This window comes from Anomalospiza imberbis, chromosome 5 (assembly GCF_031753505.1).
Source record: "Anomalospiza imberbis isolate Cuckoo-Finch-1a 21T00152 chromosome 5, ASM3175350v1, whole genome shotgun sequence".
Taxonomy (NCBI): domain Eukaryota; kingdom Metazoa; phylum Chordata; class Aves; order Passeriformes; family Viduidae; genus Anomalospiza; species Anomalospiza imberbis.
The window spans coordinates 22,537,917-22,563,512 of record NC_089685.1 but is presented as its reverse complement, the minus strand read 5'-3'; the positions used below and the strand labels follow the sequence as shown (position 1 = coordinate 22,563,512).

The following is a 25,596-nucleotide window of genomic DNA, read 5'->3' as shown; positions in this document are numbered from 1 at the left end:
CCCGGAGCGCGGGAACGGCCCGGAGCGCGGGAACGGCCCCGGGGCGCGGGAACGGCCCGGAGCGCGGGAACGGCCCCGGGGCGCGGGAACGACCCCGGAGCGCGGACCAGCCGGACCGACATCGCCGGGCAGGACGCGCAGCCTCCCAGGGGCTCGCCCAGCACAGACTACGCTTCCCGTGAGGCCGCGCGGCAGAGCGCGGGCCGCAGTGTGCGTCAGCGGCGCGAGCAGCCAATCGCGGCGCGGCCGCGGCGAGCGCCGTCCGCCGCCAATGTTGTTTTCGCTGAGTCGAGGCGCGGGTGTTGTTGGCGGCGGCGCCATATTGGAAGGGACGAGCGCCCGCTCTCGAGCAGCCCCTGGGCGCGGGCCCGGCCGCCGCCATGCTGTACCTGGAGGACTATCTGGAGAGTGAGTGTGTGCGCGGCGGGGGCGCCGGGCGGCAGGGCACGGCCGGTGCGGGGGAGCCGGGGGAAGCCGCGGCGAGGAGGCGGCGCCCCCCCTCCCCCACGGCAGCGAGTGACTGACTGGCTCCCTCCCTCCCCCTCTCTCCCGCTCCCCCGTGTCCCCGCAGTGATCGAGCAGCTTCCCATGGATCTGCGCGACAGGTTCACCGAGATGCGCGAGATGGACCTGCAGGTGCAGAGTACGTGAGTCCCGCCCCCTCCGCCTCCGCCCGCCCCCTCCGCGCCCGCCCCGCTCCGCCCCGCCCCGCGGGCACCGGCCCCACCGCCGCAGGGCGGCAGGGGCGGGAAGGCCGAGCAGGGGAGGAAGGAAAGGAAGGAAGGAGGCGACGCGGCGCCGCTCCGGCCCGCGGCAGCAGCTCCGCCCGCTCTCCCGCGCTGCCCCGGGGCGGTCGCGCCCCCTCCCCAACCCTGCCCCGGCTCTCCGGCACCGCCGCTCGGCTCGAGGGCGTCTCGTCGTCTCCCGCGGGCGAAGACTGTGCCGAGCCGCCGCGATGAGGCGAGGGGCGGGGCGCACGCCCCTGGCGCTGTCGCGGCAGCCCCCGGCCCGCCCCACGCCCCCGCCCGCCGGGCCTCGGCGCAAGCGGGGCCCTAGCGGAGCTACCTTCCTGGGCTTGTGCTGCTCCCAAAGGCATTTTCGGTGGCACGTCCCAAACTCTTTAGATTTTTGATCCCTAAGAGCAGTGATGGTGGTTTGGAACATGAGTTATGTCCCACTCCTTCCAGTAGGCAGCGGCATGCTCTCCCTGAAACTTTCCAGCCAGCTCCCTAATAATAACATGGGAAGGTGCCATTTGCTCTGCCCTTTGTGCCCTAGCTGACATGCAACAAAATGTACTTTATAGTTCCGGTTTTATACAAATTATGTTTTATAGAATTGCTTACTTTTGTATAAATATGTATATTTTATACAAAATACATTTATAAATACACATCAGGTTTCTTTGTAGATCACTTTCTATCTCAGCTTGTATCCTGATGTAATACACTGCCTTAGCCTGTTTTCAGGCTGCATTGCCATTTCATCTTTTTTAATGCAATCTCGTTTGGAACTTAGGTGTCCTGTAACACCCTGGGTAGCTGTTGCAGTCATTTAACACACAATTAATATGGCTGTCTATAACTGTGATCCAAAAGTATTGATTAGTGGAACTGCTACTGCAGAAGAGACGAGAGCAATCATCAATATGGAAGGGACAGGTTATTGCAAAGTGGAATGAGAAAAAAGCAGAGATTGATATAACAATGGAATACTGCATAGGAGTACAAAATGCAGCACTAAGTGGGAACAGTTCTGTAATACTTTAAAGTGCTTTCCATTGGATATTTATTTTAGTGGACCCAGCAGGTCTGTTTGACCGGCCTTATTGACACATGTAGATCTGTCTATAGGATTTTTTTGTTCATATACTATCACCTAAATGTTGTTTTGGATTCAATGCTTAAAGTTGTGGGAACTGTCGTGGCTTCTTCTGGGACATAGCACCTCTGAAGTCCCTATCACCAGGGAGAATCATGAAGGGGAGTGAGCAGCTCCCTGACATAGATAGTTTGGAATAAGTTCACAAATTTTACTTCTGTTCCATAAGAAGGCAAAGAAAATACTAGGGTTTCTTTTTTTTTAGGTGTGTTTGAGAACTGAGGCAGCTAGCAGTGCCAAGACAGCAGATTGTCATTTCCTCTGCTTTAACCAAAAATGACAACACTCCATGTTGTTTACTGGAAATAGTAAATGACAATGAATACTGTATACTAGGAACAACCTTATGTGTAGAGAAAAATTTTTTCAGACCTTGGTACTTCTGTAATTCTTGTGCAATGATTGGCAAGGTATCCAAATACATTTATGAAACCTCTGGACTAGCACCTCTTCAGCATGACTTGCCCAACTACCTGATGAACACTATGTGCAAATCTGTAGGTTGTTTAGTGTCTCAGAAGTACTTGAAAACAGTGCTTTGATGAATGATGCTGTCCCAGAAATCTACATGATTTGTAATTCAGAGATATCTCTCCTGCTCTGCTTCAGGGCCATTGTTGACTTTGTATTCTGTCCTGTTTGGACCACACTGACTCCTAATGAGACAGGTGCTGCTGTTTGTATTTGGAAGAAACAATAAACCCGGTCTATCTGCTGTATATTCTGATAAGATTGCTGTGGAAAAAGCAAATCATCTGAGTTGGGGCTTGACTCTTGAGCTTTAACTGAGCCTCACATGAAGGATAAAATGTGTTTCTCTGCTTAATTTAAAATCATTGATTATCAGGGATTTCATGGTAAAATGTCAATATCTGGAAAAAGGACTGTTCTCATAGAAATTTTGGCAACTCTCTTGGGAAATTTAATCTGAGAAATTAGTATATAAGAATATAGTATCACAAGAAAAAATGGATGAACTTGAGTGTAGCAGAGAGAACTTTCCATATCATTTAATAGATCTGACCTGAACTTGGCTTTGCCTTTTTTGCTCTTTCAGGAGAGACCAAGTTTCTGTGGAAATTTTCCCCTAGATGGTTCACACAGACTGATAATATGTCCCCAATAAAAAGTGAAGAGGGAAGATACTTTTTTATCATTTCTTTTTTATGGAGCCACTAGAATAACTAACACTTAAGATGTTTGTGCTCAGACGATAGAACATTTTGTCTTCTGGCTTTTTGGACCAAATTAGAGTCATTAGGTCAAAGAGCAAAGATTTTAGAAGCCTTCATATAAAGTGTGTGCTTCTTGCTTGCTTCTCAGGCTTCTTAATATTCTCTACATGGCAAGTGAAAAATGCTCATTGTTCAGCCTGTTTTAGCCTGTTTTACTCCAGAACTGTTCCACTACTTTGTTTGTCTGGATTTAATAAAGTTGATGTGAACTTAACATCACAACGGTTATGGCTTGGGATTAATGGTGCTCTGTCCAGTCAGTTGTTAGATTCCTGTTGGGTTTGATACCAAATGTTCCCGGTATAAGGAAAATCAATTAATATTTTTGATCATTGAATATGAATGATTTTCAGTTATTTATATAAACAGTTCTAGCTGGGAATTTTCACAGAGTGGTGAAGACCCTTGGGCTCTTGGATTTTCAGAGTAAATCATACTTAGGGTTTCATTAGCTACTTTAACTAATTAATTAATTTGCATTTTGTTTTGGCAAGATGTGATCCAGTTTTAATGGTGGTTTCTGGAAAGTTTATTGGGTGTTTTACACCCAGAGCCTGAAGTTTGTAGGTGATTCGTGCATTGTCACATTTAATTTAAAACTGATAGCTGGGCAATGTCACTGAGAATGCTGGGGAAAAAACCTTCAGTACTGGCATCTATCCTGACACTAGCAAGGCTGTCCAAATTAGTTTGACTGAGGCAGCTGCATGTTTTTGGATATGTGCAAGCTGTTGAGTGTGCAAATGTCCAGCTGTTGAAATAGTAAACTCAGTGGGAGAAGGGTGGAGGAGAAAGGGAAGGGAATCCCTGTTCCTGCCTCTATAAACAATGAAAAAAAATAGCTTGTGGTTGACATTTTCCTTTCTAGAGATAGTTAATGTTAGAAAATGGGTGGTTTTATTTTTTCCCCCTTACGATATTTCTCAACTTCATGAAAGTGAGAATCCCATCCAAATAATACTTCATCAGTGCATTTACTCCTCTGGGGGTGGAGGGAATAATTTGTGAATGCTTTCAATTTGCTCTGACCCTTCCTAGCAAACAATGGAGAGGCCCTGGACTAAAGGCAGTGACTTTGCTCTTCAGTTGGTCTACCTTTTTGAGACACTAATTTTTTCCAATTATTTGGTTTTGTATTTGACTGTTTCTCTTAGGAGAACATTTTGTTTCCTGCTCAGTTTGTAACTGGCTAGAATGTTCCAAAGTCAGCAGTCTAGAGCCCTGGGTGAGGAGTTTGGGTCGTGCTTTAAGTCACTACCACTGCTCTTAGGGACAAAAAACCTTTAGAACTTGGAGTCCTGCCTGTCCCATGCTGGAGAGCACAAGAACCTTGATGAGAATCCTACCAGAATGCAATTCTGCTTCTTGGAAATTAAGGTAAATATTTCCCTCCGCTGTCCACTGTTGCTTGGTTGTTTTGGTTTTTTCTTTTTTTTCCTCTCTAATAGTTTGCACCTCAGTCCTGTCAACTTTGTTTGAGAAAAAAATTTCCCCTTATTTTCTAATGTTTATGGACATGAGAAGATAACATTTGTCTTAATCTTTTCCTATGCTACAGATGCAATGGATCAGCTTGAGCAGAGGGTAAATGAATTTTTTATGAATGCAAAGAAAAACAAACCTGAATGGAGAGAAGAACAAATGACATCAATCAAAAAAGTAAGGATATCATAAGAGTGGATCAGATTTTTCTTTTGCAAACTAAGACAACCTTAGGAAAAAGTAGTTTATGATTGATGGGGGATTTAAGTGTTCAGAACTGTGCCTTCCCTTGGGCTTTCATAGAGTTGGATGGAACTACATTGGAGGAGAAAAGTGAATGAAAGGTTTCTTTGATCAAGAATTTCTCTGAAGTTTTGCTGAGCACTTGCTAGCATTTAAAAAAATGTAATCCTGAAATGGTGAGGAAGCCTGGTACTAAATTTGGAGCTCAGATTTTTTTGTTTCTGTTTGTGTGACATGAAGTTGCCCAAGTTAATGTGCTTTCTTTTAAAGGATATTTTTCAAGCTTAGTTTCAGCATTTCCTGTGATTTTCTGCCTATGTCCTTCTACACATTATACATATGGTCTATTTAGCTGGAGAGAGGGAGGAGTGAGAACATGAATATGAATGTATTCTGTGTTATCCTTCAATACTTTGAGCATTGGTGATGGTATTTTTAGCAATGTAGCCAATTATTTTGTCAGGAGAAACTCCTTTGTAGTCTCCTACAGTGGCTACTTTAGTCCCTAATTTGGGTAAGGGTTGTTTTCTTCTTTAATTAATGCAAATAGGTTTTTAAATTCTAAAAAAGTAAAAGGTCAGAGCTCTGACTCTGCTAGAATAAATTATTTTTTTTCTATTGACTTTAGTTGAATCAAAATTTCAAGTAGTTTTCACAGAAGATAATATTCAGTGGAAATTGAGAATTAAAAGCCAGTAAAATCTGTTCAAATCTAAAGTAAAAGCATCTGAAAACATACCTTTTTAAAAAAAATTGTCTGCAAATTTTCATTGGTTAGAGGAGGCTTTTGGATTGTTTTAGTCAAATTATTTAGAATGCACTTATGAGTTAGAGAAACTTAATTTAAAGTAATTTAAATTATATACAATATTATCTCTGTTTTAACTAGAGTGCTGGAAGGGCCTCCCCACAGAGTACTTTGGCATCGTTTTGAGGAGCAGTAGGATTTGTGGTGGTCCTGAAAATAAAAGACACAGTCTTATTTTAAGTCCATACCATGATGCTGTGTAATATAAAATCAATCCAAGATTGTTTAATTTCTTGTAGCATTACTTGCAGAAATCTAAATATCACTGTAGTAGGAAGTGCCTCCTTCTTGTAATTTGGCTTTTTCTAACAGAGAGAAAATAAATTTGTATATATTATATCTCTCATTTAAAATTCAGATGATTGTTGTTTACAGTAAATTTTCAGTCTTTCTGAAAACTGACTTAAATTTGTCCTTTTGACTTCTATTTTGTGCTTCATAACAGCAGCCAAAACTTACTGAAATTAATTCAGTTACATTCATAATTTAAAATAAAATTCTCTTAATAACAGGATTATTATAAGGCTTTGGAAGATGCAGATGAAAAAGTGCAACTGGCCAATCAAATATATGATCTGGTAAGTGGACTCAAGACTTGTGGCGAATTACCTAAATTTATGCCCTAAGAAGTTCTAAGCATTTTGGTAAGCACTGTAGTTGTGCTGCCTGTACTTTTATGTCATCTACATACAGATGTTTTGCTGGTGAAAGAAACATTTAATATTTTACTGACTTCTAAGAATTTTGGGTAGTAAGTCACTTAAATATAAAACAGAGAAATAGTATTAGAAATAATAAGATTTTAATGCATGGTTTCAGCCTGTTTAGGAGACTGGTTGAGAGAATCCCTTGTGATGCAGTGTTGAGGAGCCCAGGAAGGCTGGACATCCTTCAGGAAGGAAATCTTAAATGTATAGGAGCAGCCCATCCCCATGTGCCAAAAGAGAAGCCAGCAGGGAAGAAGACCAGCCTGGCTAAATACAGAGCTTTGGCTTCAGTTTGGGAGAAAAAAGAGTGTATCGCCTTGGGAAGAATGGGCAGGCAACTTGAGAGGGCTACAAAGATTTTATGAGGTTATATGGGGAAATAATTAGCCCATGTTGAACTTTATCTGGTTACTGCTATGAAAGACAAAAATATTTTAAAAAATATATCAGCAATAAAAGAAGGGCTGTGGAAAATCTCCATACTTTACTGGATACAGAAGTAAACAGTGATGGAGGACGAAGAAAAGGCAGAGGTACTTAATGCCTTCATTGCCACAATATTTAATAAGAAGACCAGTTGTTCGCAGGGTACCCAGCCCCTGAGCTGGGAGAAGTGGGTGGGGAGCAGAATGAAGTCCCTGTAATTCAAGGGAGGCCAGCAACCTGCTGTGACACTTGGACACAAACAGGTCTAGGGCTGTGATGGTATCCACATCTCCCCACTGAGAGAGATGTGGAAGAGGTCACTGAGCCCCTTCTGTGTATTTACCAGAGGTCCCAATAGACTAGAAATTAGCAATGTAATGCCCACCTACAAGAAGGGTCAGAAAGAGCATCTAGGGAAGTTAGGGCCTGCCAGCCTGACTTCAGTGCTGGGGAAGGTCGTGAAGCAGATCATCCTGAGTGTCATGACACAGCGCAAGCAGGACAACCAGGGGGTCAGGCCCAGGCAGTGTGGATTTAGGAAAGGCAGGTCTTGCTTGACTGACCTGATCTTTAATGATGAATTGACCTGCTTGAGGGAAAGGCTGTGGATGTTGTCTACCTGGACTTTAGTAAAGCCTTTGACGCTGTTTCCTACAGCAGTCTCCTGGAGAAACTGGCTCCTCGTGCCTTGGGCAGGTGCACTATTCATTGGGTGAAAAATTGGATAGATGGCCAGATTCAGAGAGGGATGGCATGTGATTTAAAGTATAACATTTAAGTATATTTATTTTACATTTCTCAAGAGAACAGAACCTGCAAGTCAGACTATACTCAAATATAGAAGACATAAAACAACTGCTTTAGTTTCACTAGAGCTAGCCAAAAGTTTGTTCTAGAAGTTGGAACTGCCCCTTCTCTTTTGCTTAGCTGGTAACTGGAAAAACCTCTCAGTTTTTAATAAAGATGGGTAAATTTTGCTGTATGATTACAAGATGTAGAAAGCATTTGGAATGTAGTGTTTCTTTTCATTATAGTGAGTTGAGAATTTTTTTTGTTAAGTTTTGATACCCAAGAGTACATCATAGTTTGCTGAAACACACAGGAGTCTCCACTTTGAGTTAAGACTCAGTACATACTGAATTTACTGGTGTTTATAGTGGCACACAAATTGCTCACAGGTTTCAGTTCAGAACTTGTGACTTCCCCAGAGCAGCCCAATTTCTACTGAAGTCCATGTTGTGTACTGTTCTTTCTCTTCCCCTTTAAGTTTGCATAACCAGAGTACCTCCAAGTCTTCATCTTCATTTCTGAAAAGAAGTATCTTGGAGCTTTCCCTATGCTATTTTGGTGTTAACAGCAGTGTCTCTGCTGAGTGAGGGAGATGGAGGTGACCAAGAAGATCCCTTCTGTGCATTATTTGCTTAGTGCTGCATGGCACAAAATTTCTGGAATGGAAATACTTAGCAAGCCTGAGATTAAGGATGTAGATATTCATGTTCCAGAACTGGATGCTATTTATTTTTGCTTCATCTAACAAACAGGTAGACCGTCATTTGAGAAAATTGGACCAGGAACTCGCTAAATTTAAAATGGAACTTGAAGCAGATAATGCTGGAATTACAGAAATATTAGAGAGACGTAAGTACGCACGATTTTCTTTAAGAACTTGACAGACTTTCTGTCAATTTGCAGAATTAAAGTATCATACACTTGTTAGTGGCTGCCAGTATTTTCACCCATGTTTTAACCCACTTTCAAATTTTAGTTTAACCCACTCTCAAATTTTAGTTTCAACCTCAATTTATAGCAGTGAAATCAAAATACATTTGAGTAAGTAGAATAATTTTTGCACACAGCTGTTATCCTTGTGAATTGCTACAGTAAGATACATAATTCTCTAAACCAGTTTTTAATGGTTGTAGGTATTCAGCCAAGTACTTTGGCCTAAACATACCACCTACCCAGTTGCAAGGGTAACATTTCTTCCTTGAACTGTTTGCCACCAAACTAAGGAGGATCATTATTTTAGTTTTCCACATATTTGGTGGTTTTCTATTTTAAAGGGGCAAGAATGGGTTGTTCTATAATGGGCCAGTGAAGGAAAAGTACTTTAGGTAAGAAACCTGCATGTTAAATACAACCATGCTGGTATTCAGAATGTGCATAAAAATGTAAAATTACAGCTTTTTTGCCAGCTTGGTGTAGAAGAATCTGGCTTTTCTGTACTTATCAGCATTTAGACATCAAATTCAAATGAGATTGTGATAAATTTTTAAGTTGATTTAACTACTGTGATTTTGGAGGCAGTGGCTGTCCTCATAGCCAAAGATAATGAAAATTGACTTAAGCCACTTGGGGATATTAGGAATAAATATTCTTTCTTGGAACTTTAGTGGCTGTGTTGTATAAGTTGGGAGTTTGGGGCTATTTTATTTGTAATTGCTATTACAAGTAACAGGCACAATAAAAGAAAACTCTAAATTAAATGCTATTAATTAACTGGCAACTACAGAAAATCACTAGTTTAGTTTAGTTTAAATCCCAGCTGGTTTTATGATGTGGTGCTATCTTCTGTTGAACCGTGTGTTTGGAGAGGTTGCTAGATAGGATTTCAAGATATCAAAATAAGAGAAGCACTAGACTGCATGTTGCATCTTTAAGGTTTGCTTGGTTTGAGGGTTTTGTTTCCTTGTTTGTTTTTAAATAAAGCTAAAAATAGGAGACTTAACATTTTTAGCTTTCAGAGTAAGTAAATTACATAAGGCTGAAGTCCCACCAGAGGGCAGCCTTTGGGCAAGTTCATAACGTGATTGAAGTTCGTTCAGCCAAAATAGCTCCTTATGCTTTGATCCTCTTCTAAAATAATTATATTTAAACTTTGGTGATATTTATGTAATACTCATGTATTTCAGTGCTTTTTAAAAGCACTGGAAGAGGTAAAGAAATGCTGAGGCTACAGATTTTGAAAAATGAATGTGAATTGCTTTCTTGTTTTGTCTTCTGTGTAAATGTAAGTCAGTAGGTATTGCAACTGCTTCAAAATCTTTTTGTTAGAGATTGATGAACAAAATATTGTATATTGTTCCAAATTTATAGTCAAAGTCTCTCCTATGTTGTGATTATTTAGCCTTATCTTACAAGAAATGTTATTCTTAGACATATACTTGGATTTATGCCCATCTGACTTTTCCCTTTTTTGGGAGGGAGGATGGGGGGGGGGTGGGGTTTGGTGTTGTTTTGTTCGTTTTGTGGAGTTTTTTGTTTTGTTTTTATTTGTATTGTTGCTCTGTGTATTTTGGATGTTAAGAAAATCTGGATGATGATCTGCAGTTCTTTCTTTTGAATGTTAAATCATCTTGAAAGATGAAACTGTTGTTGTCTTGAGTTTTGACTGAATGTGACAAGGTAGACTCCGTGGGACAAGATGCCTTGTTTATACAGTTTACATTGTTCATACTGGTGTAGATTGTAAGCACTTTTGTGCAGCCATTCTGCAACTTATTTGATTAAGTGGCATGGTAAGGGCAATGTTGTTGGTTTTTCTTATTGGCCTTGATTTTAAGTTCTTGATTTCAACAGTTGGACAGTAGCAGTCCAAAATTTTATTTGAGAACTAATCTCACTGGCTCCTGGTTGTATTGTAGAAAGGGTTTCAACTGCAGCAAAAATTCTTCTGATTAAAATAAATATAACTGCATTGTGATTTGGTTAATATTTTAAAGATCCTTTTAGTATGTAAAAGTTAAAACGGTGCCAACTCTCAGTTTTTGTATCCTTCTGACCTCCCTTTTAGGGTCTCTGGAGCTGGATACACCAGCACAGCCTGTGAATAACCATCACTCCCATTCTCACACTCCAGTAGAGAGTAAGTATTTGAAACTTATAAAGATGGCCACTTTTTTTTTTTTTGTTTTGTTTTTTTTTTTTTTTTTTTTTTTTTTTTGTTGAGTAGTATGAGGGAAAAGATGGTTCGGAACGTTTTTCCCTCCATCATTGCAAGGAGAAAACAAAGTGTAATAAATACTAATAACGTCTGTTAAGAAGAAGTGCATGAATGAAATAGGTTTTGCTGGTGAGAATTAGTTGAAAGTGCCAGTATCATTTGCATTTCAAGCTGAATAGATTTTACATTTGAGTTCTCTTCATTTATTTCATTTAGAAAGGAAACACAATCCATCTTCTCATCATAGTACAACAGATCATGTTCCTGAAAAGAAGTTTAAATCTGAAGCTCTTCTATCTACCCTGACATCAGATGCTTCTAAAGAAAATACACCAGGTAATCCTAATTGTCTTTCATTTAATTGCTTTTTAGTCAGAAGAAGAGAAACTTAATTATATTTGTGAGTTAGTCTTCTGAAATCACAGAATCATGGAATAGGTAAGGTTGGAAGGGACCCCAGTGGGTCATCTGGAACAGCCTCCCTGCTCAAGCAGGGTCATTCCAAAGCACACGGCACAGGATTGTGTCCAGACAGTTCTCGAATATCTCCAGCGAGGGAGACTCCACAAGCTCTCTGGGCAACCTCTTCCTATGCAACCTGTCCTGTGTGTGGCCACCTGCAGAGTACAGAAGTTCTTCCTTATATTCAAGTGGAGCTTCCTGTGCATCAGGTTCTGCCCATTGCCTCTTGTCCTATTGCTTGGCACCACCAAGCAGAGCCTGGTTCCCTTCCTGTGACACCCTCCCTTGACATGCTCATAGACAAGGATGGGGTCCTGTCTCAGTCATCTCTTCTCGAGGCTGAACAGGCTCAGCTCCCTCAGCCTTTCCTCATAAGTGAGGTGCTTCAGTACCTTAATCATCTTTTTTTCACTCCACTGGACCCACTCCAGGAACTCCATGTCTCTTGTACTGAGGAGCCCAGAACAGGACAAGTCACTCCAGATGTAGCTTTGCTAGGGCTGAGTAGAGGGTCAGGATCACCTCCCTCAACCTGCTGGCAATGCTTTTCCTAATGCACCCCAGGACACCACTGGCCTTCTTAGCCCCCAGGGAACACTGCTCGCTCAGGGACAGTTTGTTGTCCACCAGGACCCTGATGTCCTTCTCCACAGGGTGGCTTTTCAGCAGGTCAGCCCACAGCCTTTGATGTTGCATGGGGTTATTCCTCTCCAGGTGCAATGCTCTTTCCTTTGTGGAATTTTTAGACCCTGTGCCATCGATAATGACCTTCTGGGATCTGCCATTCAACCAGTCCTCAATCTGAGGCTGATACACCTTTCCCTGGGATTTTCAGTCACTTGAAACATGAGAAATAGCAGGCATTCTTACTCATCTGTGTTGTCCATTAAGTGTGTCTTCTTTGTTGTTATTTAACATCTGTATGATGGCTGTTTCTTTTTATTTACACTTTGAGAAAGATAATAGTACAGTTTCATTCAGCTAGTAGTAGAAATATAAGAGGTCAATGCATTATTTTTGGGAAAAAATGCACAGAACAATTTCCAAAGTAAGGGCAAGAATTTTCACACCTTTTTTTTAAGAGTTGGTCCAAAAATAAAATTTTTTCATGTGTTGTCTATGTCAAAAAAGAGAAGTCTTTTTGTATATAGTGACTAAAAAAAACTAAACCTTTCTGCCTGTTCTCAATATTAAGGTACTTCATAGTTTCTTTTCTGAAAATTAAAACTAAGGAGTCTTAGTAATAGACAACTACCTGAGTCATGTTTGTCAGTTTTAAGTAGTTCCAGTCATGACTATTTCAGTTTTATTTTGAAGAAACTTCACATGACGCTGCAAATAAAATGTAGTTATATTTGAGCAGCTGTCATTCTGCAGATGACCCTGGAAACTGTGTGGCATTAAAACTGATCTGTAGTTTCTCGAATTAAAATGGTTGAAAGTTTAACTCAGACACAGTATAGGTGTGTAATCATTCTTATCCTCTTCTTGATGATTATGGTAGTGAGAATTGTTTCAATATAGGCATATGTATAGTAGCTGCATCTGTTCTTCAATAGCTGAGTATCACTGTGAGAGCTGTCTTTCTAAAAGGACTCCTTGCACATGAGGATAGATAGGGAACAAGCTTATTTTTTTCCCACATAAACAAATACTGGCTGTGTCTAATTACTTTTAAAACCTTTTTTCCAAATGATTAGACTGCTCTGATGCGTAAATGGAGTTCCTACTCTTTCACTGGTTGTCATATAACTCTTCTTAAAATGCAAAGGAATTTAGTTTCATTTTAAATTTCATAAATGTGTTCTATTCATCAAGGGTGTCGAAACAGTAATTCATCATCCTCTTCAAACAATGCATACAATACAAACTCTTCTCAACCATTGGCATCATATAACCTGGGCTCATTATCTTCAGGATCCGGGGCCGGTGCAATTACCATGGCAGCAGCTCAAGCAGTGCAAGCCACAGCACAGGTAATGTCAAAATATTCTTGTTATTCTGCCATCCACTTAAGATTAAGAAGAAAGGCTAGCGACTACTTTTTTTTTTTTTTTTTTAATCTGAATTCCTATGATCACTTTCAGCTGATGTGATTCAGTTCTTCTATCAGAATTTAATTAATATGCGACAGTTTCATCCTGTTTAGCTTGCCTAAAGGGACAACTTGTTTTCTGACTTTTCCTGGAAGATTTTTCACACATTTAACTGCTTTCTGTGTGTAATTTTGTTAACAAAATAATGAGTGAACCTGTGCATATTAGCAGTTAGCAGCCTTATGTGGGAGCTTTACTGTGTAATCTGATACAATATCAGCATTCTTTTTAGATGAAGGAGGGAAGACGAACATCCAGTCTAAAAGCCAGCTATGAAGCATTTAAGAACAATGATTTTCAGCTTGGAAGAGAATTTTCATTGTCCAGAGATTCAGCTGGATATTCATCATCAGCTCTGGCCTCTACATTAACTCAGACGTTAAGTTCATCAACCACAGATTCACGAAGTGGCAGAAAAAGCAAGTAGGTTTTCTTACTTGTTGACTGCAATTGTAACTTTTAAGACAGATGAGTTTTCTTTTAAAAGGTTATGGGCGATATTAGAAATACATTGTATTTAATATCAGTGCTGGGGGGAATCAGCAGAAGGTAGTTACTGCCTCTTGGGGCCATTTTTTGTGCAGGGCTGTGTTCCTTAATCCTTCCATTTATTTTTCTTTAAGCAAACTCATTCCATTGAATGGCTTTTTTATCTGAGATACAATCAAGTTTCTTCCCTCACTTTTCTGTGTTTTGGAAAGATTTGATCTAACAGCAGTTGTTGGGAATTATTGTGCAATGGTTGTAGATGGTTTTGAATTAATCTGGAGATGTTTGATGCCAGTTTCAAGTAAACATGACACTTTAATGACTGACCATCTAGAACAGGGAATAAATTTCATTTCTGATTGAAATGAAGTTTTAAAACATGTTTAACAACAGACTATCACAACACATTCAACAATCAGAACTTGTACTTGAAAGAATTTTTCTCAAAATGCCCATTCTTTTAAATTGTCTTGAGTTTTTCTTCATATTTGTGTGTGTTTACAACTCAGTTAATAATGCTGTTTTAGAAGCATTTTTCATCTATGAATATCTTGGGTGTCAGGTCTGACCTATAAGCAAAAGCAGAGAAATTTTATTCTGGCACCATTCCCATGGAGTGATTGCTCATGCTTGAATGGATATTAACAGAGAATCAATCATCTTCCAAACAGTTATCTGTTGTACATGACATATGACATTATTTATATGTAAATTCCTGTTTTATTGGTAACAACTTTTATAAGGACTTGACATGAAGGCGGTTGATGGAAAACATTGTGAAGAAAAGCATTTGTTAAAGCCACTTGACAGTTTAGAGCTGTTAAATTCCATTGATTAGAGCAGTGCGTCCTGCGCTTGTAAGCTGGTATGACTTGTTTCCTTTTCCAAGAGCATACAGTGGGTGCATTCCAGTGCTTGCAGTGGTTGAGTGAAATGTGATGGTGAATAATAGCTTTGGGATTTACATACTGCAGTATTTCAGAGTCAACAAAGTACTTATTTAGCGATTCTTTGACTTGGCAGAAAATAAATCATCTATGCTACTTTTTTCCTTTTTTTTTACTCTTCCTCAGAAACAACAACAAATCCTCAAGTCAGCAGTCCTCATCATCATCTTCTTCTTCCTCTCTATCATCATGTTCTTCTTCATCTGCACTGGCACAAGAGCTGTCTCAGCAAACTGCAGTAATACCAGAGTCTGATTCTAATAGCCAGGTTGATTGGACCTATGATCCAAATGAGCCACGTTACTGTATTTGTAATCAGGTAAGGATGGCCCCCAGATTGAAATACAACTACAGCTGCTGTTTTGATGTAGCTGAACTTCCTTCTCTGAATTCTAATTTTGAAAAAACTATATTTTTACTCTTGAACTTCTGATCTGTTTCTGTTTGCTTACTGGTGATGTGAATAATGAACTGTTGAAGGTGAAAATAGTCAATTTTTTAAGTGATGTGATATCCTTGGAGAGTTATAAATCTGGAAATGGAGACTTCAGGAATAATTAAAATAAAAATTGAGGGGGTTTGCAGTGAATTTAGTTTTTTATCCAATCTGAAATACGCCGATGTATCTTCTTTTGCATAAACAATTTTGGAGAATCAATTCACTATGAATTGTCATGATGGTGTTTAGGTTGTGTAACAAAAGTAAAATGGAAATGTTGTTACTGCTATTAATGGAAAAACCTCAAAGGAAGAAATTTGAATGTGGCCCTTTCAAAATGTTAATTGCTAACGGTTTTTTTTCTTATTTTACTAGGTGTCTTATGGTGAAATGGTAGGCTGTGATAACCAAGATGTAAGTAATAAAGTTCAAAAGGTTCATGAGAGGCTTGTGCATATAACTATTGCACGTAGGAGTTGCTTTTTTTTAGAGTTTGAGTAGAGATTTTTTAGAGTAAATTGCGTATGATTTGAACCATCCTTCAGGAAACTTCTCATGTCTCCACATAGCTTAGGTTCTTTTAGAAACCTGCAGCCTTTGCTAGGTTCAAAAATGCCCTGCTTCAAAATATCCTTTATTTCTGAGAATTTTCAGCTATTTCACTACTAATAAGAGTTCTCCTTTTCAAATAAAAAAGTTTTCAAATAACAGTTCAATATAATAATGTATTTATTGAGATAACTGCATTTAAACAGAAGTGAGTAATAAGATTTCTTTGTCAAACTAAGTATTTCAAAGCAGAACGTACTTATTTTGCTCTGTAATGCGAGTCCATATATGACTCCTAGAATTTTTATCATTTTTCTTAGTGTTCTGAGTGTATGTTGCAGATCCTCCCCTCTCCTTGTTTTGTCCTGTGATTTGTGTGAAATGCAGAATCTACACTTTCCACTCATGTTTCATTTTCATAGAACTGTATTTTGAAAAAACCCAAGTCACAAACCCTCTCTTTTAACTCTTTTTATAGTGCCCTATTGAGTGGTTCCACTATGGATGTGTAGGACTGACAGAAGCACCGAAAGGGAAATGGTACTGTCCACAGTGTACAGCTGCAATGAAGAGAAGAGGCAGTAGACATAAATAAGTTTGTTCATCTGGCAAAAAAATGCATACTAAAGGCTTTATAAAGGACTTGGGAGGAGAGGGGCAACTCTCACCACACTTCCTTGCAACCACTGAAGAGTAACATAGCAATCATAGAATGGTATGGTTGGAAAGGACTGTAAAGATCTTCTAGTTCCAGTCCCAGTCATAAGATCTTGAACTATTGGTTTTGCTAAGTTGTGTTTTAATATAGTAGGTAAATTATTTATGCACCTTGATGTGCTACAGATACTATTCCAGTGAGCCTTGGTTTGTTCCAGTGGCCAACATATGCAGACATTTGTACTATCAAACCATTTTCTCTAAGCAGTGGGCATTCTACAATTACTCAATCTTCCAAAAATTCAATAAGTCAGGATTTTAAATGTATGTTTTATATACAACAGATATATTCTGCTGCATGTACTGTACTCAAGAGCTGTTACGTAACACTATGTATATTAATAGTGCAAAAAATCAGTGCTTCTGAAAGGAAAAAGAGACAGTCATTTTTAAAATGCCTTTATAGCTTTGGTTCTTTATGAAACTTAATTCAGCAGGCTGAAGAAAATGGTTCTTGTATACAGCGGGCTGTTGTCCTTTAGGGTACTTGAGTATGTAAAAACAAAAAATGCTGTAGAATACAACAAACTTGTGCCATTAGTCTTTATATGTTTCTGCTCCAGAGAAGGTGGAGGCCGTAAGAAGAAAAAACCGTGTTAAAGTGACGATAAATTTTTATACCAAATGTGTTTATTTTTTTGTGCAAGTAATCCTTTAAATTTGAATTGTATTAGGTGTAAAATAAATGAACCTCAACTCCTCAGATTAATGTTTCCTGTACATTTGTCAAAAAAAAGGTCTCTCGCTGAAATGGTTTCACAAATTTCCTTTTTTTTTTCTGTGGCTCTTTAATGCAGCAGCACTGAACAGAAAGATGGGGTTTATGCCTGTTTTTTTCCTTCCTCCTTCTTTCTGCTATTAAAAAATATGCTTTCCCTTTGAAATAAAGATTTTACTTCAGCCCTGTGTTAGGCTGAAAGACTGTGGCTGTCATGTGGTAGCTTTCCAGATCCATGAAGAGAAGGGAGGGAGAGAAGTAAGCAGTGTTCCATTGCATGACCGTGCAAATAGGGTCAAGGGAATAAAAACAGATAGGTCCATTAATAATAAGAGTATGTGTAGAGAATGAAACCAGGCTTCTGTCACACCATGTTTTTTTCAAAATGAAAAAAGTAGGCATTTAAATAATGAACTCAGGAGAAGTACATGTGAAAGAAGGGAAATGTGATTATGGATGATAAATAGACTTTGGCAAAAGAATAGGATAGAAGTTGGTGAAAATAAACAGCAAAGAGCGATTAACTAAGGTTCCCTTGAAACTGGGAACCCAACCTACTGTGTATATATTTCTGTGGAAATCTCAGTCTAAAAAAACACTTGAAGACTAGAATATCTGGTTTTAAGTGAGGCTGTTGAGACAGTGGAGATAACAAAGTGTTTGTTTTGTGGGAACCTGGTGCCATGCTATAAATTGAAATTAAATAAGCAACCAGTAATCTAGACTCCCTACACTGAATGTCTGTCCCAAGGGCTACAAACTAGTCCTTTGAAAATTAAGACTGTATACAGCAAAATCTCTCACTCTGCTGGTAACCATACCTAAGATGGTACCAAAACTACAAATCCAAAATATAATTTCAACTTTTAGTGTGAATATTGGATCCCTGTTTCATTGGGAAATATAAATTATTTTTTCATTGAAAAATTAGAGACCTCACAAGAAGAAAAACTTGTCCTTATTACTAAATTAGTATTCTGTGTCAAGAAAACAGAAATGGACAAATGTGAAAATGTGGGAAAAATTGCAATACCTAAGTCAAAGATGTAGAGCAATAAAACCTGCATATACTTCTGCTATCTAAATAGGAAGCCTGTAAAGAAGCTTACAGTTCAGGTGATTAGACCGTAAAAGCACTGAGCACTGTGAGTAGCTACATATTGAGAGAGTTCATGCCTCATGGTCAACAGAGTTGCTGGACACTACCCTAGGTAGGCAAGTACAGGTGCAAAGTCTCTCATTAAAGCTTCTTTAAAATCAGTGATGCAGTGGTTGAAGAGTGGGCATCCCTTGATTGGGAGATCCACATTGCTATTTGGAAAATAGAATAATAAAGAGTAAAGGAATAAATTAGTAATATCCCCAATGCACTGCTAAAGAAGAGCAGGACTCTGCTGCTCAAGAGTTACACATGAGATCAGTTAAAGAAGCCTAAATGGGAACATAATATTTGCATGTATGTTTTTTTTTTAAAAAAAAATGGAAAGTGCTAAAAGCATCAGACCAATCTCATGACAGACTGTCTGATAAAGTGGAAAATGTATTTAAACATTTTGATAAAACAATGTAAATATAAAATAATATGTAAAATAATATTTAGATCACACTTTACCTGCAGCTGAGTCCTCTGAAGTAGCTACTGCTATGTAGGAAAGTGCTTTGGAAGTTATCTAGTAATTTTATGGAAACCTCAGCTTACTGTTCAGCAGCAGGTCACAGAAGTGCTGAGAATGACTCAGTAGGAGACAAAAAATAAAAGTTTTACACTGTGTAAATTGATGGTGCAGTTAGGTCAATGTAGTGTAAAATTCTCGTCTGCTCTTACAAAAAGCAAAGCTAGGAAAAGGCACAAATTGGAGGGTCAAAGCTGTATAATAACACAGCTGAGAAACAGATGAATTGTCTGGGACTTTTTTGGATGGGAAAGAGGCAGCTCCATGAGAATATAGCAGGGATCTGCAAATTAAGTAGTGGTGTGAAAAGGTGTGTGTTTTGATAGAAGTAGTGGTACGGAAGAAGCCAGTCTAAAATGAAAAAAATGAGCAACATTTGTTCACATGTGACATTACAAAATGGGACATACAGCTAAGATCTCTGGATCGGAAACGCACTGAAGATTCATCAGTAGAAGTCAAAAAAGTTTGTTGAGGGAAGCGTTCCAGGTTGTCTCTGACAGTCCTAAAATCCTCTGGCACTTAATGAATGCTGTTTGATACCAGACACTATGTTAGGCAACCTTCAGCATAAGGCAGTGCAGTTTCTTTTAGTTTCAATGTTCCAGCATTTCGGTGAACTTTTCGGATGAGGGGTATTTGTAGTACCACAAACTGAGAACCAATGTGCTAAGCGCTCTTAATGGAACAAAACACTGTCTATTCCTCGTAAAGAGTATTGTCTGTGTGCATTGGGGAGCTGTAACTTTTGTTTATTCTAGATCTGAAATGAAAAAGGGGGAGAAAATACATGAATGGATACTAATCTGAAAATCCCACTAGGTTGTCTCTCTGAATAGCAAGGGATAATTTGCATTCTTCTTTACCAAACTTTGCAAAATGTTATTCACACACAGTAAAGGTTAGAAATTCTGAGGTTTGTTTCACTTTTCTGTTCTGCCTCACCAGGGAGATACTTTCCACTGTGAGTTGGCTTTTCTTGGCAAGTTTTTTTCATCTCCTTCCTCATTCTTCTGGAATTTTTTTTCTGGACCATACATTTTTCTTCTTCAAGAGAGATAGCCTTTACCTTGACAGCAGAGTATTCAATTCTTTTAGACTAAAATCTCTGAGAAGCAGAATTGCAAGAGGAATAAGACTCTTGAGTTTTTACACTCTCTTCAGGGTACACATGAATAAAGTTAGGCCACACCATATGAACATAGTCACTTCAGTTTTGTTACTTCTCCCTGGTTTGACTAAAATGCTCTGAGATTAAGGTAACTAAAAGGAGAAAAATGTCACACTTCAGTATATACCAATTTACAGTAATATTCCTCTTAGCACTTTCAAATCTGTATCTTGCTTTTATACTCGTATAGTATTCAATAAAGACAAACAGCAACTTTTTCCTCTAGATAAATCTTATAGTTCAGAGCCATTTGAGCATGCAAAAGTTGTCAACAAGTCGCATGACTTGTCAAGTCATGCAACTTGCCTGACAAGTTTCAGGCTTATCCTTCCATTAGTCTTATATTTTAAAACCCCCAGTAATTTCCTAAATTAATTCATTATAGATATAGCGTCTTGATTATAAGCATTACTTTAACTGCATGCTCTGTTATCTCTTTATAGGGATAAGAATAATTCCCTTATTCAGTCCTCAAAAAAAAAAAATCCTGAAGGTATTGAAAAGAAAAATCCGAGCGTATTACAGCTAGAATAGAGAAATACTTGCCTTGTGACTGTACAAGAAATCTACCTGATGCAGTAGAAAATGATGAACAGCGTTAGGATCCACAACTGTATTAATATTTTTAAAGACCTAATACCTATTTGTGTCATGTACCTTACATTATGAAGATTCCTGTGTATTGTGGCAGCTCTGTTCCTTTCTGAATACTTATTTAGCGATGTTATTAAATCAAAGACGTCTGCCCACATCTATGAAACAGGCTACTGCCAATTAGAAAAAGTTTTATTCAAGTTAAAGAGAACAACGAGCGGATTAGATGCAGTTGTTCAGCTACAATTTTTATACATTTCTTAAAAAAGATAATTTTTTTGAGGAATCTTTGTTGCTGAACAGATTTAGTCAGTTAGTTAGTTAGTTGACAGTTAATTTGGTTTGCCTATTTAAGGTGGTATAAGCCTTCTTTAATAGAAAAATAAATAACAGTTATACTGTATTTGCAAACATGAGGATTAGTGAAACAGAAATAGGGAGCAATGTGAAGATAATTTTATGCTTCTTCTGCCTTCAAAATTTTAACCTTATAATTTCAAAGCAAGTTTTATGTTTTGTTTTCAGAAAAGGACATGTGGGATAGATGTTTAGATAAACATTCCAAGCGTGAGTGTAGTTAAGAGCTGGAAGGGGTCAGTCAGGGAAGTGTTAGGGAATTAGGGAATCCTTTTTTGTTAGATATACAGGAATAGTTTTCCCTGTGATAATAAAAGAAATTTTGTTTACAGCTCTTTTATCTTCTCTTTTAATGAGATAAAAATTACATTGTTATTAGGGGATGGTGTATAAAAATAAGTGCTCATCATATTTAAAAATTGTTCTAATAAATGTTCAATTATGTAGCTTGCATGAAAAGATGACAAGCTAGAGTGTTTCTGCTGTAATGAATTCAGTTGGATATGCTCTTCTTGATTTAAATTATTTAAAAGTGTGTTTAATCTCTGTGTCATTGTATTTGGGGCTAGATTAATCTCAGGCTTTTAGACAGCAAATTCTGTAGATTGAAGGATTAGCCAATAGCTGAATGAACTGGCCATAAAAACATGTGTTCATTAGTCGGGTTTGGAAAACAAAACAGTTCCGTAGTATTGACCAACCCCTTATTTTAATTTAGGAAGGTATCCCATACATCCCAGGGATCTTGCTGGTAGCCTAATATTATTGGAATGGCTAAGGAACTGAGGAATAAGCAGAAGTTAAGGTAGGAGTTACTTTAATATTGCCCTAAAAAAATCTAAATTATGTATTAATCATTTTAATCCAGAACTGAAATTTTCTTAGACAAAGACTTACAGCTTACATGTTTTTGCACACAGAAGTGAGGATTTCAGAGTGTACCTCTAAGAGTGTCACATAGAACAGTTCTGCCCGTCTCTACTACAACATGGTTGGTTGCCCTTGTAAGACATAAATACAATCTAAAAAACACATTGGGAAAACATCTCTGTGAAGTTTTAGCCCAGGACAGGGAAATGAAAGATGATTCTCAAAACCAGAAAAGAGATGAAAATCCAACTTGAAGTTGGATTTAACTGTTTTTATTATCTGCATTAATGTTCAAGATTTTCCAGTGCTGAAGTACTTTTCACTTTGAAAGTGCCCTCCAAACACTCACCCACAGCTATTTACCTAAAGACTTCTGTTAAGAGGGTGAAAGGAATGTACTAAAAATGTCTCTCTCTGGAGGCTGACAAGCCTTATAATATAAAAGAGTCTAAGTTTTCCTCTTCCCTATTGTTTGAATCTTAAGCAGCCATATTTAAACTCATGACGGAACGAGACACCAAAACATATTGTTCCTAATTACATCATCACATCATAAAATCGTAACCTGATTTCCTTTTTAGCAAATGATAGTGTGATTTTAAATTAATCCCAAAACTTGTCTGTAGCTCTCTCTCCAAAGACTCTTTTAAAATAAGCAAATTAATTATCAGTCTTACATACATTTTATTAATTTTCGGTGTTGGCACTACCTGATTTTACATTATTTTCCAAATCAAAGAGTCTCTTCATTATGCTTTAGTTTTTAAAGTTCATCAAAACATAGTTATACAGAAATAGTGATTAAATAAAAAAAATGCATTAGGAGGTTATTCAGCTACCTCATACACTTTTTCAGAACAATTCAGACTTGGTTATATTTTGGTTATGTTTTAATTTTTTTCCAAATCAAATCCTAAGTACATCTACCTCTAGTCCTAGAACATAACTTCATAGTTAAAAAATATAACAAAACAACCCACAAAAGAAACAGGCTCCAACAAACCAGTAATGAGACAAAGAACAAAAATGCTTTCATTCACTTTTCAGCCCCTCTAGACAATTCCAAATATGTGTGAAATTTTGAAAAATTACAGCAAAACATTTTAGATCTCTCAGACCTGAGAAATATCTTTCTTAAACCTTGGTTTTTCAACCGACTTTGCCTGGAATACTAGTTTTATACATGACCTCTTTAATCAAAGTGGTCAAGATCACCCACTGGCAGTGTGATGTTCAGCCTTCTCCCAGCTGTAGCACAGCAGTTCCACATGACATCCCTCCCCACTTTCAGCTTTCAAGCCCATCAGGCACGTTTTGAGCAAGCTGTGTGGCCCATGAGGCCGGAACTGAGAGGCAGTGTAGTGACTCCGCATGGGGCAGGACACAGAGAACGCATCAGACCTCATACCAGCTGCAATGCAGATGTTCTGTGTGGACTCCTTCACTCCATTTATTCAGGCCACCTGGCTTTGTAAGATGTAAAAATGGTTAAATCTAATTTTCAGCTTTACTTTCAGAAATATCACATTGAGTAGGTTGTCAAAAGTCAGTGCTTAAAAGATGTAATGTACTTAAAGGTATTTCTAAAGTAACTTCTGTGCCACAGTGGTTGCTGTTACCTTGTTCTGCAGCAATCACGCTGAGGCAGCTGGACTTGTGAGAGAAGCTGTACTGTTATAATTAGATCGAGAAGATAAGATGTATACTGTTATCTTTTCCTTCCTATCCATAAGAACAACAAAATAGCATGTCTTGCATCTTCATGTATTCTATTCACTTGTACAATATTTTCTCATATACGCTCACAACATGTGGAGTGCCCCAGGTGACACATTTCTGAGCTGGTTCATTGTATATTCTGGCAGCACCAAGAGAATGCAACAAACTGTTACAAACTGTTATATACTCTGGCATATATAATAATGTCTGGCCTTGATGGGGTTAGTTAAATCTATGGCTGGCTTGAGAGGCACAGTTAAGTACTTAGTCAACATTTCTGTGTAATGTGGTTGTCTTAAAACTCTCCTTGCTAACAGAAGAACTCTGTTAAACAAATATCCATCAGTACAAAGCCTTTTTATAGGAAAAAATCAAGTTCTTGTTCCCTTGTGCCTAAAACATCCACATATCCTCTGAATTTAGTGGAGGCCGTGATGTGGTTTAACCGTTATGTTTGCATGGATGTTTACTGTACTGGGATGAACAAAAATGTAATGACCAGAATGTCTGAAATGAATGGCACCTGGAAAAATTGGTCCAAAACTACAGAATTTCTTTGTCAAGCCTGCTGGTGGCAGGCACCCCATCTGCACCAGCACAGACTAAATCATCTACAGGACAGCACAAACACCTGTACGTATCTAAGAGCATTGCACCCTTGTGTAATGGACACAATAGAAGTGACAAAATTTGTTTGTAGGAGACTTTCATTTGTTTCTGTGCTGCAAAGAGGCATCAGAGGACTGCTGAACCTAGAAGATACTGGGATAGTCATGCAAAAGTCTGAGTGGTCTCAGCAAAGCAACCACTTTGCCAAAGAAATAGAGGATGTTCCTTATCATGTAAGCAGTGAAAAGGAAGAAAGGTGGCCAAAGATAAGGATACAGAATCAAACACAGTTTAGGGGATAAACTGGAAGATGAGGGTTTATGGAATGAGGAGTCTAATTGTATTTTTCTATTGCATCTTCTTAAAGTGAGTTTATTTGAAACCGACACCTCTTCTGAGAGGCAACAATATCAAAAACAGTTCTTGGGGGTGAGTGTCGTGAATTCTTGGGTGACCATGGCTTTTTTTACATTTGGACTGAATTGGGTCCACTTATGGTGTAGGAGAAAAAAATAAGCACACCACTAATCTTGGATACTTACATAATAAGACCAGGCTAAAGTGAAAAGGGAACACATGGCAATGAAATTACTTAGTTTACACAGAAGAAGAAAGATCTTGTGACAGGACCTGGAGGACCATGACATTTCAGTTCTACATTAGGGGTTTATTGAAACAGAATATAGAACAATTAACTCCAAAACCAAACAAACAAAATGCAGAATGTTAAACATCCCAATTAAAAACATTTGTAAATACTTCTCTTCCCTATGCAAAATGCCCTTACTGAATGATTATTTCCTTCATATTTGTTGCTCTTGTTCAAACAACTCCATGGCTGGCTTGCAAGCATCATACATTCCCACTGCAAAGGCCACTATTTAGGATACATCCTGCTCTCACTCTAGAGGTCTGGCTGAGGAATTAATCTTTCCCCTCGGCAGTAGCCTCCAAACTGGTACACTTACCTCTTGCTCTCCCTCTCCCCACCTCCTTCTTATGGGAGCTTTTCTGATCTAGTGCTAAGGGAGGAGGGCCCAGGCCTGGTGTGGGGCAGGTGTTCCCATACAGGAACACTTGGGGAGGAACAGGGGTACCCTTATTGCAGATATCATTGAGCCAGCATGGAGTGGCTAGGACAGAGTCAATGACACTGGTATTCTCATGTTCTTTCCACTCCCACTGGTCATTTTGATAACATTTTCATCTAAATATATGCAGCTAGGAAAGACTGCAAGGAAAATACTATTTTGCACTTAAAGCTCTACTTTGCACGTCAGAGCCCTTCTGCAGTTACAAAGAAGTGATGAGCTCTGCTTGCAACAGAAGTGCATGAGAAAGCAGAAGAGTATTTGTGCAAATGCCTTTCATATAATAAACCCAGAAAATGTAACTGAAAGACAATAAGAAGGATCAAGATCACCTATGCAAAGAGATTATTTACTGTGTTAAAATAAGAGA

The 25,596-nt window shown here is 38.6% G+C and overlaps 1 protein-coding gene across 5 annotated transcripts; it reads left to right on the top strand.

Moving 5' to 3' along the window:
• The first annotated feature begins 235 nt into the window (after positions 1–235).
• On the top strand, positions 236–17,127 carry ING3 (inhibitor of growth family member 3). 5 transcript variants are annotated; one of them, XM_068189886.1, is made up of 12 exons: positions 236–408; positions 572–643; positions 4,675–4,775; positions 6,162–6,227; positions 8,324–8,420; positions 10,576–10,647; positions 10,942–11,061; positions 13,105–13,163; positions 13,516–13,706; positions 14,846–15,038; positions 15,534–15,572; positions 16,186–17,127. In XM_068189886.1, exons 1-12 carry the CDS (start codon positions 381–383, stop codon positions 16,300–16,302), a joined length of 1,155 nt encoding a protein of 384 aa, XP_068045987.1. In that variant the 5' UTR covers positions 236–380; the 3' UTR covers positions 16,303–17,127. The 5 variants fall into 5 exon arrangements, with proteins under 5 accessions (XP_068045987.1, XP_068045986.1, XP_068045989.1 ...); XM_068189885.1 differs by having other exon boundaries at positions 13,006–13,163; XM_068189888.1 differs by lacking the exon at positions 236–408 and adding an exon at positions 4,387–4,493 and having other exon boundaries at positions 566–643; positions 13,006–13,163.
• Positions 17,128–25,596: the final 8,469 nt, after the last annotated feature.

Bases quoted from the DNA above. Each gene is read 5' to 3' on its own strand.
- ING3 (XM_068189885.1), top strand. From the start codon at position 381: ATGCTGTACCTGGAGGACTATCTGGAGA. The intron at 4,776-6,161 runs GTAAGGATATCA...TCTTAATAACAG, and splicing joins AAATGACATCAATCAAAAAA to GATTATTATAAGGCTTTGGA. The intron at 13,164-13,515 runs GTAATGTCAAAA...CATTCTTTTTAG, and splicing joins CAGTGCAAGCCACAGCACAG to ATGAAGGAGGGAAGACGAAC.